Source organism: Ornithorhynchus anatinus, chromosome 7, assembly GCF_004115215.2.
Source record: "Ornithorhynchus anatinus isolate Pmale09 chromosome 7, mOrnAna1.pri.v4, whole genome shotgun sequence".
NCBI classification, from domain to species: domain Eukaryota; kingdom Metazoa; phylum Chordata; class Mammalia; order Monotremata; family Ornithorhynchidae; genus Ornithorhynchus; species Ornithorhynchus anatinus.
The window spans coordinates 81887596-81906258 of record NC_041734.1 but is presented as its reverse complement, the minus strand read 5'-3'; the positions used below and the strand labels follow the sequence as shown (position 1 = coordinate 81906258).

The 18663-nt window shown below is 50.7% G+C and overlaps 1 protein-coding gene across 2 annotated transcripts in view; it reads left to right on the top strand.

Moving 5' to 3' along the window:
- MYO1B (myosin IB) overlaps positions 1-18663 on the top strand; it is an 87462-nt gene that overhangs the window by 30550 nt on the left and 38249 nt on the right. For both annotated transcript variants that reach the window (XM_029068998.2, XM_029068997.2), the window contains exons 4-10: positions 2407-2501; positions 4909-5013; positions 5552-5598; positions 7457-7520; positions 15312-15410; positions 15606-15709; positions 17382-17529. In XM_029068998.2, coding sequence (XP_028924831.1) covers positions 2407-2501; positions 4909-5013; positions 5552-5598; positions 7457-7520; positions 15312-15410; positions 15606-15709; positions 17382-17529 — 662 coding nt within the window. The remainder of the gene's footprint in view (positions 1-2406; positions 2502-4908; positions 5014-5551; positions 5599-7456; positions 7521-15311; positions 15411-15605; positions 15710-17381; positions 17530-18663) is intronic.

The window sequence follows — 18663 nt, the reverse complement described above, 5'->3', positions numbered from 1 at the left end:
TATAATCCTATTTATTTATATTGATGCTCTTGATGCCTGTTCACTTGTTTTCATGTCTGTCTCCCCCTTCTAGACTGTAAGCTCATTGTTGGGAAGGGATTGTCTCTATTGATAGTCCAGTGCTCTGCACTGTAAGCGTTCTGTAAATACGATTGAATGAATCAATCAATTAATTAATTAATTAATTTTAAAGATGTTATAAAACGGTGACCTACATGCAGACTTAGGATTTTGGGTAGCGGTGGTGGTGATAGTGTGATCAATATACATGTTTATTGTTGCCAAATTCTGCTACCTCAGCAATCTGCTAGCAATAGTGCTCACATTCTGTTACCTTGGCCGTCCATTAACCAAAGTGCTCACAGCACTTACGTACATATCAGTGCTTTAGCTATATTAATGTTTGTCACCCCATCTAGACTGTAAGCTTGTTGTGGGCGGGGAATGTGTCTGTTTATTGTCATATTGGACTCTCCCAAGCATTTAGTACAGTGCTCTGCGAACCATAAGCGTTTGATAAATACTACCGACTGACTGATCGACCTTCAGCTACCTTGGCAGTCACCTAGCAACAGTGCTCACATTTTGCTACCTCAGCAGTCTGCTCTCCAGCCACACAAGGAAGGGCAAGGAAGTAGCAAATAGAATCAGAAGGCCAGCGGGGCACCTGGGAGCCGGACAGAGCACATCACCACCAGACCATCTAGAGTCAGACCGCAAAGAGAAGGTCCTTAAACCCGTGATGTTATCCGTCCTTCTACTAGATCTGAGAGCACCGAGTAAGGCTTAGTAGCAAGAACACGGGCTTGGGAGTCAGAGGATTTGGGTTCTCACAGCTCCACGCTTGTCTGCTGTGTCAGCTTGGACAAGTCACTTCACTTCTCTGTGCCTCAGTGACCTCATTTGTAAAATGGGGATTAAGACAGTGAGCCCCACATGGGACAACCTGATTATCTTGTATTTATCCCAGCACTTAGAACAGTGCTTGGCACATAGTAAGCGCTTAACAAATACCATAACAATAATAATAATTAAAGTACTCTCAGACACTGGAAGTCCAAATGCCTGGAAAAATGCCCCGTGTGAAGGGTGGAATCCCAAGAAGTGATTTAGGAATAAGGAATCTCTCTGTAAGGGTCCGCCCACGATTTCAGTCAGGCTGAGGGCGGTGGCCCGGTCCTCCTGGGGGTGGCCACGGTGAGCACTTCTAGCTTCACAAAGGCGCCGTTCACAGATTCGGCCACCCCCGAAGCTAGGCTGTTCGTCCCAGGGCCTTGGAAGAAAGCTTGCCTGTGGCCAACTCTCACTAAACCTCTCAGGGGTTCGTGCCCGGGCTCCTCCCCCCATCCCAAGCAGTGAGTGATAATGATAATATTGATCAAATTATGGTACTTGTTAAGCGATTACTGTGTGCCAGGCACTGTTCTAAGCACTGAGGTACATACAAGTTAATCAGTTTGGACACAGTCCCTGTCCCACATGGGGCTCACAGTCTTAATTCACATTTTACGGGTAAGGGAACTGAGGCACAGAGAAGTGAAGTGACTTGCTCAAGGTCAAACAGAAAACATGGGGTGGAGCCAGGATTAGAACCCACGTCCTTCTGACTCCCAGGTCAGGGCTCATCAACTACGCCACGCAGCTTCTACAGTGCCCCTCTCGTAATGAGTGCTTGGTGCCTACTTTTGATGCACTTATTGATCCTTCATCATCGTCATCATCAGTGTTATTTAGTGTTACCGTGTGCAGAGCAGTGTTCTAAGGACTTGGGAGAGGCCAATGCAACAGAGTTGGTAGGCCTGTTCCCTGCCCACAGTGAGCTTCTAGTCTAGAGGGGGAGACAGACAAATTTGTTTCCCTTGGCAGAAGAGGTAGGTGTTTTCTGTTGGCATGGGATGTGCCCAGTTCTGGCTGAAAGCTGGCAGTGCCCCTGTTATACCTGGAGGCCTCTCTGTGAGGGTGGGGCCGAGGGTGCTTGTTGGGGGGAGGGGGCGGAAGGGTGTCACCTCCCCTTGCCTTCGAGGAGCCGCCGCGCTGGTGAGGGAGATGGGCAGACCCAAATTATGCACCCAGTGAGAGTGGGGAAGGGGAGAGATGACTCGGAAACCCCCGCAAACAGCCAGAATGGAAGAAACGGAGGTGGCCCCCTCACCCAGAAGCCCTCAGATCTGAAGGGGGTTGGGGGGATGAGCCCAGGGTGGGGGGCTGCTGAGTGCTGCTCTTCTGAGACTAAGAGGAACCACCCCACTCCCTGCCCCCTCGCCGCCAGGTCCTCTGAAGCCCCAGGAAGGATGCTGGGTGGGGGGATGAGGGAACCCGAGCCCCTTGAACCCCCTGTCCGGAGTGCGAAGTGCACACCCAGAGGCAGTGGGAGACATGAGGCTTAAGCCTGGTTTCTCCCCGCAGCTTCGCGCTGGCCGACGAGGCCTACCGCTCCCTCAGAGACCAGGACAAGGACCAGTGCATCCTCATCACCGGGGAGAGCGGCGCAGGGAAGACAGGTAGGACAAAGAGCCGCCAACGTCCGGTGGGGACGGCCCAGCTGGGCCGGGGGTCGGCCGGGGGGTGTGCCGCAGTGGAAGGGTCCCTAGCCGGCTATGCGCTCTGGACCCTGGCCCAGGGGTGGCTGCTTTTGCCCTGGGGTGACCGGTCTCCTCTGGCAGGAGGTAGGGCAGAGGGTGGCGGCGGCGGTGACGGTCAGCACATTGTCCTCTGGGGGTGGGGCGGACCGAGGGATGGGGGAGGAGGTTGGGGGGACTGGAGCTTGGGGGAAGAACTGCCAGATGTCAAGGGGGAGTGACCTGAAGGGTACAGAATGTGGGCGGGGGGTCAGCGGTGATGCACATGACATGAAGGGACTGCGAGGAGGTTGGTATTAGAGGAGCGCAGTGTGCGGGCTGGGCTGGAGGAGAAGAATAGCAAGTTGAGGTAGGAGGGGGCCAGGGGGTTGAGGACTTTAAAGTCAATAATGACGAGTTTCTGTTCAGGTCCCACGAGGAGGAGAGACAGGTATTGAATCTCCACTTTGCAGATGAGGAAAATGAGGCCCTGAGAAGTGAAGTAACTTGCCCAAGGTCACAGAGCGGACAAGTGGCGGAGTCAGAATTGGAACCCAGATCCTCTGACTGCCAGGCCCGGGGACTTTCCACTAGGCCACACCACTTCTCTGCAGGCTGACCACTGAACTATTTTGGGTGAATGTTGCAGTGGATCTCTAATGAGCTCATAAGGGGAGGGGGCTGGAAAGAGGATTGGAGAAGGAGCCACTCAGTGGGGTGAAATGGAGGAGAAAGAGGAGTTTGTCACTCAGTGTGAGCTTGCTGTGGGTGGGATGTGTCTGTTATCATACTCTCCCAAGCACTTAGTAAGTGCTTTGCACACTGTAAGCGCTCAATAAATACAATTGAATGAATGAATGTGGAGGTGGATGGGCAACCACTGGAGGATCTTGAGGGGTGAGGAAACTTGGCCTGAACGATTCTGTAGAAAAATGATCTGGGCAGTTGAGATGGACCGGAGAAGGGAGAGGCTAGAGGGAGGTTTTAATAGCGGTATTAGTGGTCATAGGAGTGGTAAATAGTTGTAGTAGTAGGAACAGCAGCAGGAATAATAATTATGGCGTTTAAGTGCTTACTATGTGCCAAGCACTCTTCTACGTGCTGAGGGAGCAGTAGTCGTAATTTCGGCAGGAGTAGTAGCAGCAGGAATAATAATTATGGCATTTAAGCGCTTACTATGTGCCAAGCACTCTTCTAAGTGCTGAGGGAGCAGTAGTCATAATTTCGGCAGCAGTAGTAGCAGCAGCAGGAATAATAATTATGGCGTATAAGCGCTTACTATGTGCCAAGCACTCTTCTATGTGCTGAGGGAGCAGTAGTCATTTCAGCAGCAGCTAGTCGTAATTTCATTAGCAGTAGGAGGAGGAGGAGCAGCAGCGGTAATGATCTCATCTAACTGTGGGATTTGTTAAGTGCTTACTATGTGCCAGACATTGTACTAAGCCCTGGGGTAGCTTCAAGATCCCTAGGTTGAGCACTGTCCCTGTCCCACCTGGGACTCACCATCTTAATTCTCATTTTATAGTGGAGGAAACTGAGGCACAGAGAAGTGAAGTGATTTGCCCAAGGTCACACAGCAGACAAGTGGTGGAGTTGAGATTAGAACCCGGGTCCTCTGACTCCCTGTAATAACAGCAGCAGCATTAATCGAGTACCCGATTGGTGCCGTGCACTGTACTGGGAGCTGGGGAGGTCGAGAAGGAAGAAGTGGTATGGACCTTGCCCATAAGGATCTTCCACTCCCCCAGGGTAAGGTGGGAGAAGATGCGGAGTCGCTTGATACCTGGAGGTAGAGCGGACCTAGTCAGAGCTCATGCCAGGGCAGGAGGTGGGGTTGGGCCTGGAGGTGGGACTGGGGCAGTGACAGACCACTCGGCCCCACTGACTCTCTCCCAGTGATCCAGCACGGACCATCCCACACCCCAGACTCTTTCTTCTCCATCCCTGACTCTCTCCCAGCGACGCAGCACGGACCATCCCACACCCTGACTCTCCCTTCTCCATCCCTGACTCTCCCCCATTGAGCCGGCAGGGACCATCACACACCATAGTTGTTTAGAAACTGAAATGGCGAGTAACAGAGACGCCGGAGAAAACTTGGATGAGAAACCACGAAGGGCCACGTTCTCAGTGGGGCTGGAGAATGGGGAGGTGGTTCGATGCCCCTCCGCCTTGCTCACTGGCTGCTCTGTCCATCCCGCTCTGTCCATCCCACCGTCCATTCCACTCTGGCCGGCCCGCTCTGTCTGTCCCGCTCTGTGAATCCCGCTGTCTGTCCCGCTGCCTGTCCCATTCTGCTTGTCCCACTCTGTCAATCCCTCTCTGTTGGTCTGTCCATCCCGCCCCACAGAGGCCAGCAAGCTCGTGATGTCGTACGTGGCGGCCGTGTGCGGCAAGGGAGCCGAGGTCAACCAGGTCAAGGAGCAGCTCCTCCAGTCGAACCCGGTGCTGGAAGGTAGGTGGTCCCTGCCTCCCTCCAGCCCCTCCCCTCCCCCCGGCCCGGACCCCCAGACCCTCGCCTACTGCCCCGGCCCACCCGCAGATGGGACGGGAACACAACACTCTGCTCACAGTAGGTGCCTAGTACAGCACTCCGCTTACAGTAGACACCCAGGTCGGTGCTGTATACCAGGAGGTCCTCAGTACCGTGCTCTGCTCACCCTAGACTCCCAGTACAGCACTCTGCCATCAGGAGAAGCCCAGTACAGATCTTTTTTCACAGCAGGCACCCAGTACAGTGGTCTGCACCCAGTAGGGGCATACCATAGACATCTGGTACAGTGCTCACATTTGGGCCCTCATACTGTGCTCTGCTCACAATAGGCCTTCCGCAGATACCATCGATGGCTGGATGGATCAGTGGATTGATTCACTGCTCACCTCCCCAGTCAGGCTAAATCAAGCACATAGTACAGAGCTTTGCACCCAGTAAGCGCACAGTAAATACAATTGAATTGAACGAATGAATGGAATATTTCTTTTATGTTCTCCAGCGTTTGGCAACGCCAAGACCGTGAGGAATGACAACTCCTCGAGATTCGTGAGTGCCCGGTCCCGTGCCCCATTGCTCCCTCCCCCACCGCTCACCCCTGCGCCTTGGGAGCTGTCTGGCCCGGTGGCATCGGGGTTCCGGGGGGAAGGGGAAGAGGGGCAGGAGGAGGAAGAAGGGAGGGGGGAGGAAGAGTGGAGAGGGGAAGGAACTGTTGGCCTGGCGTCTGGTCACTATGGACGGAAGAGCTGGCGTCCGGTCCGGTCATTGTGGACGGAGGCACTAGCCAGGGCTGGTGCCTCGCTGCTGGGAAATAATAATAATAATAACAATCATGGTATTTGTTAAGTGCTTACTATGTGCCAGGTACTAGTTCTAAGCGCTGGAATAGATACAGATTCAGAGGTTTGTGGGTTCTAATCCTGGCTCTGCCACGTGTCTGCTGTATGACCTTGGGAAAGTCACTTCACTTTACTGGGCCTCAGTTTCCTCATCTGTAAAGTGGGGGTGAAGACTGTGAGCCCTCTATGGGACAGGGATTGTATCCAACCCAATATGCTTGTATCTACCCCAGCATTTAGAACAAGCGCTTGGCCATAGTAAAGTGCTTAACAAGTGCCATAGTTATAATTATTATTGTGGCCTCAGGCCCTGGGCTAATTGTGGCCCCAGGTGTGGGGATAATTCTGTGGTGTGTGTGTGTGTCTGTGTCTGTCTGTCTCTCTACCCCGCCCTGTGATATTCCCTTATAAAAATCTGATTTAATAACAATTATGGCATTTAAGTGCTTACTATGTACCAAATACTGTTCTAATTGCCGGGGTAGATACAAGCTAATCAGATTGGACGCAGGCCCTGTTCCACATGGGGTTCCCAGTCTTAATCCCCATTTTACAGAAGAGGGAACCGAGGCACAGAGAAATAATAATAATGGTATTTGTTAAGCACTTACGATGTGCCAAGCACCATTCTAAGCGCTGGGGGAGATACGAGGTGATCAGTTTGTTCCCACGTGGGGCTCCCAGTCTTCATCCCCATTTTACAGATGAGGTCACTGAGGCACAGAGAAGTGAAGTGTCTTGCCCAAAGTCTCACACAGCTGATAAGTGGCAGATCCAGGATTGGAACCCACGACCTCTAACACCCAAGCCCAGGCTCTCTCCACTAGGCCATGTGGCTTCCCACATTCTCCTCCTTCCCCCACCCCGGGCACCGAGTGTGTAAACAGGTTCTCTCTGCCTCATCCCCGCTGGGTTCCTCAACTCAGTAAACACCTCTCACCTGAGCGTCAATGCCCTGGAGTCCAGTAGCTTTTCAGGTGGAAAAGTCACTAAGCGTCACAGGGAGAAACCTCCTCCCCGTAGCTGGCAAAGGACAGGTCGTGTGCCATATCAATAATCATCCTGGCATCGGGGGTTAAGCACTTACTAGGTGTCAAGCTCTGTAGTAAGCGCTGGGGTAGATAAAAGATCAGATTGGAAACAGTCCCCTGTTCCACATGGGGCTCACAGTCTAAGGAGGAGGGAGAACAGGGATTGAATCCTCACTTTATAGAAGAATAATAATATGTTTCTAATACTAAGACCAAATGATCAAGTTTGATGGCGCTGAAGGGTCGGGTGTGAATCAGGGAAAGACTTACTGGAGGTGATGGGTTTGGGGGGTGGTTTGGGGGATGGGAGGGAGAGCTGGAGTCCACAGATATGACAGGGAATATGGGTGAGTGAAGGGGTTGGGGAATGAGGAGGTATGTGTGTGTGAGAGAGTGGAAGACAGAGAAAGCTGGGGAGACATGGCAGGACATTTGTATATTGCAGTGGTTCTGCACACAGTTAAGCACTCAATAAATACAACTGAATGAATGATAAATTGAGCGGACCAGCAAATACTTAGATTATTTCTCCTACAGGGCAAGTATATGGACATCGAGTTCAACTTCAAAGGCGATCCCCTGGGTGGAGTTATCAGCAACTGTGAGTATCTGCTTGGCCCCTGAAAAGAGAGAGAAGCAGCAAGGCCCCCGGTCTGGGTACCAACAGCCCCGTCCTGGAAGTCAGAGGACCTGGGTTCTCATCTCCGCTCTGCCACTTATCTGCCCTGTGACCTCGGGCAAGTCCACTTCACTTCTCTAGGCCTCAGTTCCTTCATCTGTAAAATGGGGGCTCAATACCAGTCCTCCCTCCACCCTGTTTGTTGTAGATTTTTTATAGTATCTGTTAAGCACTTACTGTGTGCCAGGACCTGTACTAAGCGCTTGGATAGATACAAGGTGAACAGATTAAACACAGTCCATGTCCCGTGTGGGACTCACAGCTTTAATCCTCGTTTTACAGATGAGCAGCATGGAATAGTGGATAGACCCCAAGCCTGGGAATCAGAAGGTCACGGGTTCTAATCCTTGCTCTGCCACTTGTCCACTTTACTTCTCTGTGCCTCGATTCCCTCATCTGTAAAATGGGGATTGAGACTGTGAGTCCCACATGGGGCAGGGACTGTGTCCGTCCCGATTTACATGTATCCACTCCACTGCCTAGTACAGTGCCTCACACATAGAAAGCGCTTAACAAATATCACAATTATTGTTATTATTAGATGAGAGAACTGAGCCACGGAGATGGCAGTGACCAGCCCAAGACCACGTAGCTGATATGTGGAAGAGCTGGGATTAGAACCCGGGTCCTCTGACTCTCAGGCCCAGGCTCCTTACTCTTAGACTGTGAAGTTTGTGTGGGACAGAGACTGTGTCTGAATGGATGGTCTGTATCTACCCCAATGCTTACAGCAGTGATTGACACATACTAAGGGGTTGAAAAATCCCATTATTATATCAACAATTACTATTTTGAGGTCAGGGCTTCTGGCTGGGATTCTGGGCAGAACAGAGTGTCATTGAGACCTAGTGGATAGAGCCTGGACCTGGGAATCAGAAGGACCTGGGTTCTAATCTTGACTTCACCACATGTTTGCTGTGTGACCTTGGGCAAGTCACTTCACTCCTCTGGGCCTCGGTTCTCTCATCTGTGAAATGGAGATTGAGACTGTGAGCCCCATGTGGGACATGGACTCAGTCCAACCCGATTAGCGTGTGTCTACCCCAGTGCTTAGTACAGTACTTGGCTCATAGTAAGTGATTTACAAGTACCATTAGAAAAAAAACAATGATCCCTCTCTCAGGTGGCGAATGCAGATGTCTGAGTGGTATCCTGCTCTTAGATGATGATAGCAGATGTCTGAGCAGAACAGACATATAATATAATAATGAATAGTTACGGTATTTGTTAAGCGGTTACTATGTGCCAAGCACTGTTCTAATCGCTGGGGTAGATACAAGGTAATCAGGTTGTCATTCATTCATTCAATAGTATTTATTGAGTGCTTAGTATTTGTTGAGTGCTTACTATGTGCGGACCACTGTACTAAGCACTTGGAATGTACAATTCGGCAACAGATAGAGACAATCCCTGCCCCGTGATGGGCTCACAGTCTAAGCGTTGTCTCATGTGGGGCTCACAGTCTTAATCTCCATTTCCAGATGAGGTAACTGAGGCCCAGAGAAGTAAAGTGGCTTACCCAATGTCACACAGCAGACAAGTGGCAGAGCCGGGATTAGAACCCAAGACCTCTGACTCCCAAGCCCGGGCTCTTTCCACTAAGCCATGCTACTTCACCTGTGAGAAGCAGCCTGGCATAATAAAAATATAATAATAATAGTAACAATAACCATGGAAATTGTTAAGCGCTTACTATGTGCCAGGCACTCTACTAAGTGCTGGGGTGAATACAAGCAAATTGGGTTGAACACAGTCCCTTTCCCATGTCGGGTTTACATTCTCGATAGTGGTAAGAACTTGGGTGTCAAAGGACGTGGGTTCTGATCCCGGCTCCGCTACTTGTCTGCTGTGTGACCTTGGCCAAGTCATTTCACTTCTCTGGGCCTCAGTTTCCTCATCTGGAAAATGGGAATTAAGATTGTGAGCCCTATGTGAGAGAGGGACTGTGCCCAACCTGATTACCTCGTCTCTACCCCAGCGCTTAGACAGCGGATGGCACCTAGTAAGCGCTTAACAAACACCATACTTATTATTATTAACAGAGCAGGATTCCGCTTTCAGATGGTGATTGCGGATGTCCGAGGGGAAGAGAGCGGGATCCTGCTCTCAGACGGCGATTGTGTTCCCTGGACTCGGGGCGGGGCGGGGGGCTTCCTCTCCGAAGGGGGCCGGGGGTCGGTCCTCCCGGTTCCGGCTTCCGAGAGACGAGGAAGAGCGCCAGGCTCAACCACGTTGCGAGGAGCGTCCGGCCATAGGCACGAACGGTCCCCCGAGGGAGGGCCTGAGTCCAGGCCGCGGCAGGCCGGACGGACAGACGCGGGCCGTGGCGGGGGTGGGTGGGGCCGGTGTTCCAGACCTGGGGAGGGGGCCGTCGAGACCAACGCGGAATCGCTGGGGCCCAATCCCTCCTCCCCTCCCCGCTCCCCCGGAGGGCTGTGGTCCAGAACTAGCCGCGCGGACACGTCTTCCCCTAGCAGGGGCCGAGCACGTCGAATCCGTTCCCACAGGAAGCGCGGGCCGCCGGAAATAGCTCAACACTCGGGGGGCTTGGACAGATTTAGGGGTTAGAGGCCCATCCGGGGTCACCTGGGGTCACAAGGGAAGGAGGAGGAACACGCAGGAATGACAGAGGGTTCTAGGAGGCCGAGACCACCCCTCGGGGGGAGCTTGGTTAGGGACGGCGGAAAAACTGGGCCCCAGACCATCTGAAGCACTTGGGAGAGAACGATAATGAATAATAATCATATTTTATAAGATATATTATTTAAATGCTTAGTACAGTGTTCTGCAGCACAGTGAGCGCTCAATAGATATGATTGAGTGAATGAATAATAATGGTATTTGTTAAGCACTTACTAGGCATGTTCCCCACCCACAATAAACTGATGGTTTAGACGGGGAGACAAACATGAATAGAAGTAAATTTTGGATGAGGACATAAGTGCTGTGGGGCTGAGGGTGGATTGAATAAAGGGGGAAAAGCCAAATGAAAGGGTAATACAGAAGCGAGCCGGAGAAGAGGAAATGAGGGCTTTGTTGGGGAAGGTCTCTTGGAGGAGGTGTGCTTTTAATAAGGTTTGGAAGGTGGGGAGAGTAATAATGATAATAATAGTGAAAATTATGGTATTTGTTAAATGCTTACTATGTGTTGGGGAAGGCCTCTTGGAGGAGGGGTGCTTTTAATGTCTTGGAAGCTGGGAAGAGTAATACTGATAATAATGAAAATTAGGGTATTTGTTTAAACGCTTACTATGTGCCGAGCACTGTATTTTATCATATTAAGCGATGGTGCAGATACAAGAGAATCAGGTCCCACATGGGGGAGAGACAGGTATTGAATCCCGACTTTGCAGATGAGGAAAATGAGGCCCCGAGAACTGAAGTAACTTGCCCGAGGTCACAGAGCAGATAAGTGGCGGAGTCGGAATTGGAACCCAGATCCTCTGACTCCCAGGCCCGGGGACTTTCCACTAGGCCACACCGCTTCTCTGCAGGCTGACCACTGAACTAGTTTGCGTGAATGTTGCAGTGGATCTCTAATGAGCTCATGAGGGGAGGGGCCTGGAAAAAGGATGGGAAAAAGAGCCACTCAGTGGATGAAATGGAGGAGGGGAGTTTGTCACTCATTCTGAGCTTATTGTGGGTGGGATGTGTCCCTTGTTAAATTGTACTCTCCCAAATGCTTAGTACAGTGCTTTGCACACAGTAAGTGCTCAATAAATACAACTGAATGAATGAAAGGGTTTCCTTGGTGGCAGAAAGTCTGACTTGAAGAGATGGCTCAGATACTGATTGGAGAGGGAGTGAAATTGTGGTGTGCATGTTTGTGAGTGTGTGATAAATAATAGCTGTAGTAGTTATTAAGCGCTTACTGTGTGCCAGGCACTATACTAAGGGCTGGTAGATAAAAGCGAATTGGGTTGGACACAGTCCCCGTCCCCCATGAGGCTCACAGTCTCAATCCTCATTTTACAGATGAGGGAACTGAGGCCTAGTGAAGTGAAGTGACTTATCCAAGGTCACATAGCAGACAAGTGGTAAGCGGGCTGTATCCACCACGCCAGTAGACGCACATACTCATGTGAATGCAGCTAGCTGGCCAGCCATTTGACGGTCCGAGGAGCCGTGCGTGTCCGTCCAGGAGAACGGCCTAACCAGTGTCCTGGGCCGGCTGGCTGGCTGGGAGACCCCTCCATTGCCGGAACCCGGCTTGGCCGGCGGTGGGGGAGGGGGAGGCGTCTCAGAAGCATCAATTATTAGAGAAGCAACATGGCCTGGTGGCTAGAGCACGGGGCTGGAGTCAAAAGGTCCTGGCTTCTAATTCCGGCTCCACCACTTGCCTGCAGTGTCATCTTGGGCAAGTCACTTCATTTCTCTCTGCCCCATCTATAAAATGGGGATTAACAATAATTATGGTATTTGTTAAGTGCTTACAATGTGCCAAGAACTGTTCTGAGCACTATAGAGCGTGAGCCCCGTATTGGACGGACTGTGTCCAACCTTATTTGCTTGTATTCCTCCCCCTGCCGCGCCACTCCCAGTGCTTAGTATGGTGCCTGGCTCATAATAAATGATTAACAAATACCATAATTATTATTATTAGAGCCTTCCCGATAGTGAATTCCTGGGTCTCACAGGCCTTCCGGAATCAACGGGCTCGAGCTGAGAACATAGGAATTAGGCCCGGGGTTTCGGGAGGGAGACGTCTGAGGGGGCGGCCTCGTGGGGGACTTAATTCAGATCGATATCAATCTAGTGGTGCAGAAAGAATTGCAAGTTGCCGGTTTGGAGAAGATTCACCCCTTCTCTAACCCAGGTAGCAGAGGTTGCTCGGCCTAGTGGAAAGAGCCCGGACGTGAGAGTCAGAGGACCTGGGTTCTAATCCTGGGTCCACCTTTCACCTGATGTGTGACTGTGGGCAAGTCACTTCACTTCTCTGCGCCTCGGTTTCTTCATCTGTAAACCGGCGATTCAATGCCTCTTCTCCCTCCCCCTTAAACTGTGTGGGTCAGGGACTGGTCCTACCTGATTATCTTGTAGCTGCACCCGTGCTTAGTACAGTGCACCTAGTAAGCACTTAACAAATGCCATAATCATTACTGTTATCGTTATTATTATTACTGTTATTATTAACACTCACCGAGGGGGAGAGGGAAGAGATGGGGAAGAGAGAGGGAGGGACAGAGAAGGAGAAAGAAGGGAGATTGGAGAGGAGGGAAAAGAGAGGGGGACAGGGAAAGAATGACTATGTTTTTAACTCCCAAGTAAGACTTGGGGTCTGGCAGGAGTCTCCGAATTCTCTGGAAATGGAATAAAGAGATGATAATAATAATAATTAAGCACTCTGTGTCAAACATTGTTCTAAGCACTGGGGAAGATACAAGACAATCAGGTTGGACACAGTCCCTGTCCCAAGCAGGGCTCACAATCGAAGTAGGAGGAGGAACAGGAATTGAATCCCCATTTTACAGATGAGGGAACAGAAGTACAGAAAAATTAAGTAACTTGCCCGAGGTCACACAGCAGGCCCAAGGGAAACAGCTTGGCCTGGTGGAAATAACCCAGGCCTGGGAGTCAGAGGAACTGAGTTCTGATCCCGGCTCCACCACATGTCTGCAGGGTGACCTTGGGTAAGTCACTTAATTTCCCTGGGCCTCAGTTCCCTCATCCACAGAATGGGGATTCAATAACTGTCCTCCCTTTAAGGCTGCAAAGCCCCATGAGGGACCTGATTATCCTGTGTCTGCCCCGATGCTTAGTACAGTGCCTGGCACCACATAGTAAATGCTTAAGAAATATTATTATTGCTTTGTGGCTGAGCCGGGATTAGAACCCAGGTCCTCTGGCTCCCGGGCCTGGGCTCTTTCCCCTAGGCCAGGCTGCTTGAGTTTTGTCAGGGGTGCCAGGTGTGTAGTAAAATGTTCTGTCTGGAGAGATTTCCCGAATGAGGCATTTCCCAAGCTTTTGTCCTGGGGCCATCTGGCCTGGGGGGTTTGTGCACATTTTGTGCATATTTTGGCACAGTGAAGCCCCTGGCTTTCCCAACTGTGCTAAAAATACGGGGAAGTTTTCCCTTGAGGAACTTCTAAAGGAGAAGCAGGAAACGTGGAGTTAGCGTGGAAACTGGCTTCAGCCAAACAACTCACACACAGCTGGGTTTGCACTGCTTAATCCGCAGGCTGCTCTGCACAGTCCTGGACTCTCCCAAGCGCTCCGTTCAGTGCCCGGTATGCAGTAAGCGCTCAGTAAAGACCCTCGACCGATCCCACGGCGCCAATATAAACAGGGTCTGAGTAGTGCAGACCCGAGTGCCCTGTTGGAGGGGGGATGTTTCTCGTGGACAGGGAACACATCCCACGTAGCCACCACCCTCTCCTAAGTGTTTAACACAATGCACTGCACCCAGTGGGCGCTCAGTACAGATTACCACGGTTGTTGCTCTCAGTTGCATCCATATCCGTGAGGCCAAAGTTTTTTTTAGCTCCCTGAGTGTGCTTATTCTCTCTAGACTCTAAGCTTCTTTGTGTTTTTGTTGTTTTAGTGATATTTATTAAACGCTTTCCGTGTGTCAAGCACCGTTTTAAGCACTGGGATAGATACAAGTTTATCAGGTTGGACTCTGTCCATGTCCTTCATGGGGCTCACTTTTTAAATAGAAGGGAATAAGATTTAGTCCCCATTTTACAGTTAAGGGAACTAAAGCCCAGGGAAGTGAAATCACTACCCAAGGTCACACAGCAAGCAGTTGACAGAGCCGGGATTAGAACCCAGGTTTTCTGACGCCTGGGCTGTTTCTACTGGGCCACACTGCTTCTCTTGTGGGCAGCTGTGTCTATCAACTCTGTTGTATTGTCCTCTCCAAAGTGTTTAGTACAGTATTCTGCACACACTAAGCGCTCAGTAAATACCACTGATTTTTCTTCTGGGCCCAGGGATAATAATAATAATAATGATGGCATGTGTTAAGCACTTACTATATGCAAAGCACTGTTCTAAGCGCTAGGGAGGATACAAAGTGATCAGGTTGTCCCACGTAAGGCTCACAGTCTTAATCCCCATTTTCCAGTTGAGAGAACTGAGGCACAGAGAAGTTAATGACTTGTCCAAAGTCACACAGCTGACAAGCAGCGGAGCCTGGATTTGAATCCAAGACCTCTGACTCCCCAGCCCCTGCTCTTTCCACGGAGCCACTCTGCTTGTAGCACGATGAACTGAGCAGCTGGTAAGAGCTCCTGGGCCTCCATCATGGCCAGTTGGAAGGAACATGAACTATGAATCTTTAGACTGGAAGCTCACTGTAAGCAGGGAATGTCTGTTTATTGTTTTATTGTTCTCTCCCAAGTGTTTAGTACAGTGCTCTGCACACAGTAAGCACTCATAAATACGATTGACTGACTGTGGGCAGGGAATGTGTCTGTTTATCATTATATTGTACACTCCCAAGTGCTTAATATAGTGCTATGCATAGAGTAAGTGCTCAATAAATATGACTGAGAGGGGAGAGCCAGTTCTACCTGTAGCCGGCCTCCTGCTCTGTGACCTTGGGCAAGTCACGGAACCTCTCTGGGCCTCAGTTTCCTCATCTGTAAAATGGGGACAAATGCCCCCCTCCCCGGCTGCCGCTCCTCCCTCTCAGACGGTGAGCCCCGCGTGGGAAGGGGACCGTGTCCATTCTCCCGCGGAGTGAGCCGACGAGGAATTCTTGTCGTGCAGATCTCCTGGAGAAATCCCGCGTCGTGAAGCAGCCCAGGGCCGAACGGAACTTCCACATTTTTTACCAGCTCCTCGCTGGGGCGTCGGAAGAATTGCTCAGTAAGTGCCCCCGGGCCCAGCCTCCAGACCCAACCCTCAAACCTAGGCATGACGGGGGGCTGCCTGACCCTGAGCATCTCCCTCCTGCCCCCCTCAGCGGGGTGAAGGGCTCCCTTTTTGCCAGTCGCGGGCCCCCGGGGGAGCGGGCATGGAGGAAGCGTGTCCAAGCGGGGATACTTTGGGGTGATGTGTAAGGTAAACTCCACCTGGAGCGCGACATTAGCATCTACAACTACCTGAACCTGGACTCGGCCAGCGTGGACGGCGTGGACGACGCGGCCAACTTCCGGACGGTCAGGGTGAGTCGGGGCCGGGGCGGGTGGAGGGTGGGAGACAGGGATTCACAAGCAAGTGACCCTGCCCCACTCACTGAATCCTGTTGGTTCCTCCTCCTCCACAACGTTTCTAGAATCCACCTCTTCCACTCCATCCAGCTGCCACCCCCCGATCCACGCTCTTCTATCCCGCCTTGATTCCTACGTCAGCCTCCTTACTGACCTCCCGGCCTCCTGTCTCTCCCCACTCTAGTTCATACCTCGCTCTGCTGCCCGGATCATATGTCTACAAAAACGTTCAGTCCGTGTTTCTCTCCTCCTCAAGAACCTCCAGGGGTTGCCCATCCACCTCCCCATCAGACAGAAACTCCTCACCATTGGCTTCAAAGCCATCCATCCCACTGCCCCCTCCAACACAGGCCGCACACTCCGCTCCTCTAATGCCGACCAACTCACTGTCCCTCCATCTCATCTATCTCCCTGCCGACCCCTCACCCACATCCCCCTTCTGGCCTGGAGCACCCTCAGTGAGTCAACCGACGCTATTTATGCAGCGCAGACTGTGTGCGGAGCACTGTACTAAACACTTGGGCAAGTATAGTACAACAGAATTGTCAAAGATGTTCCCTGCCCACAACGAGCTTTCACTCTATAGGGGGAAACTCTCCCCCCGCACCCCTGGAAAAGATGCAGCATGGTGTAGTGGATAGAGCACAGGCCTGGGAGTCAGAAGGTTATTAGTTCTAATCCCAGCACCATCACTTGTCTGCTATGTGACCTTGGGCAAGTCACTTTACTCCTCTGTGCCTCAGTGACCTAATCTGTAAAATGAGGTGACTGAATTGCTTGTAACCACCCCAGCACTTAGTAGAGTGCATGGCACATAGTCAGTGCTTAACAAATAGCAGAGTTATTATTATTATTATATCCTACAGACCATCACTCTCCCCCACCTTCATTCATTCATTCAGTCGTATTTATTGAGCACTTACTGTGTGCACAGCACCGTACTAAGCGCTTGGAATGGACAACTGGGCAACAGAGAGAGGCAATCCCTGCCCAACAACGGGCTCACAATCTAAAACGGGGAGACAGACAGCAAAACAAAACAAGTAGTCAGGCATCGATACCATCAAAAGAGATCGATAGAATCATAGATATAGACACATCATTAATAAAATAGAGTAATAAAGAATATATACAAATATAGACAAGTGCTGTGGGGAGGGGAAGGGAGTAGAGCAGAGGGAGGGAATAGGGGTGTTGGGGAGGGGAGGAGGGGCAGAAGGAAAGATGACATCTCGACCAGGAAGCCTGATTCACCTAGCTGATACTCTTTGCACCCTCCAGGAGTTGAGAATCAGGGATTTATAAAAGTTGCTCTTGAAAGTCATTTGCCATTGTTATTTTTGCCCTCACTGAAATCCTTAAGACACTTCGATATTCACCCGACCCCAACATCGCTTATGAAAATATCCATATTCTACCATTTCTCCATCCATAATTTATTTTAATGCCCATCTCCCCCAGCAGATTGTAAACCCCTTGTGGACAGGGAACTCTGTTTTATTGTCCTCTCCCAAGAGGTTGGTCCAGTGCTCTGCACACAGAAAGCGTTCCGAAGATAGCGTCAATCGCTTGATCGTTGGATTGGCCGGCTCGTTTTGGTGACCGTTGATGCGCTTTGGCTTTCCAGAATGCGATGCAGATCGTGGGCTTCCTGGATCAGGAGACTCAGTCGGTCTTGGAGGTGGTGGCTGCCGTCCTGAAACTGGGGAACATCGAGTTCAAGCCGGAGTCGCGAATGAACGGTCTGGATGAGAGCAAAATCAAGGACAAAAACGGTAGGGGCCTGGGGGGGATCTGAAGGCTTGGGGAGTCTTGGGTCCTGGGGGTCTCTCTTTGCTCTCCATACAGTCACACATCTTGGAAGCAGTGCAGCCTAGTGGAAAGAGCCCAGGCCTGGGAGTCAGAGGACCTGGATTCTGATCATTCATTCATTCAATAGTATTTATTGAGCGCTTACTATGTGCAGAGCACTGTACTAAGCACTTGGAATGGACAGTTTGGCAACAGATAGAGATAATCGCTGCCCAATGACGGGCTCACAGTCTAAGCGGGAGAGACAGACAGCCGAGCAAAACAGAACAAAAGAAAAACAAGACAACGACATCAAGATAAATAGAATTAACAAAATAAATAGGGTAATAAATAATATATACAAATGAGCACAGTGCTGAGGGAAGGGGAAGGGGGAGGAGCAGAGGGTGGAGAGGAGGCTGCCCCTTGTCAGCTATGTGACCTTGGGCAGGGTCTTCACTTCTGCTCATAATGGGCAGGGAGAGTGCCTGCAAATTCTGTGGTAGTGTTCTCTCCCAAGCGATTAGTACAATGCTGTGCACATAGCACTCAGTAAATACCACTGAATAGGTTGATTCTCTGGGCCTCAGTTCTTTCTTCTGCAAAAAGAGAAGTCGGTACTTGTACTCCCTCCTACCTAGATTGTGAGCCCCATGTAATAATTGAATAAAAATTATGGTATTTGTTAAGCGCTTACTATGTGCCAGGCACTGTCCCATATAATAATAATAATGATAATAATAATAATAATGGTAAGCACTTACCATGTGCTGGGTTAGAGACAAGTTAATCAGGTTGTCCCACATGGGGCTTACAGACTTCATCCCCATTTTTCAGATGAGGTTACTGAGGTGCAGAGAAGTGAAGTGACTTGCCCAAAGTCACACAGCTGGTAAGTGGCAGAGTCGGGAATAGAACCCACGACCTCTGACTCCCAAGTCCGGGCTCTTGCCACTAAGTCACGGATCTGATGATCTTGTATCTACCTCAGCACTTAGTAGAATGCTTGGCGCCTAGTAAGCGCTTAACAAATATTGCAATTATTATTATATTAATATCACCATCGTTATTTTGGAAGTGTCCTCGGAGAAGCAGCATGGCCTAGTGGCAAGAGCCCG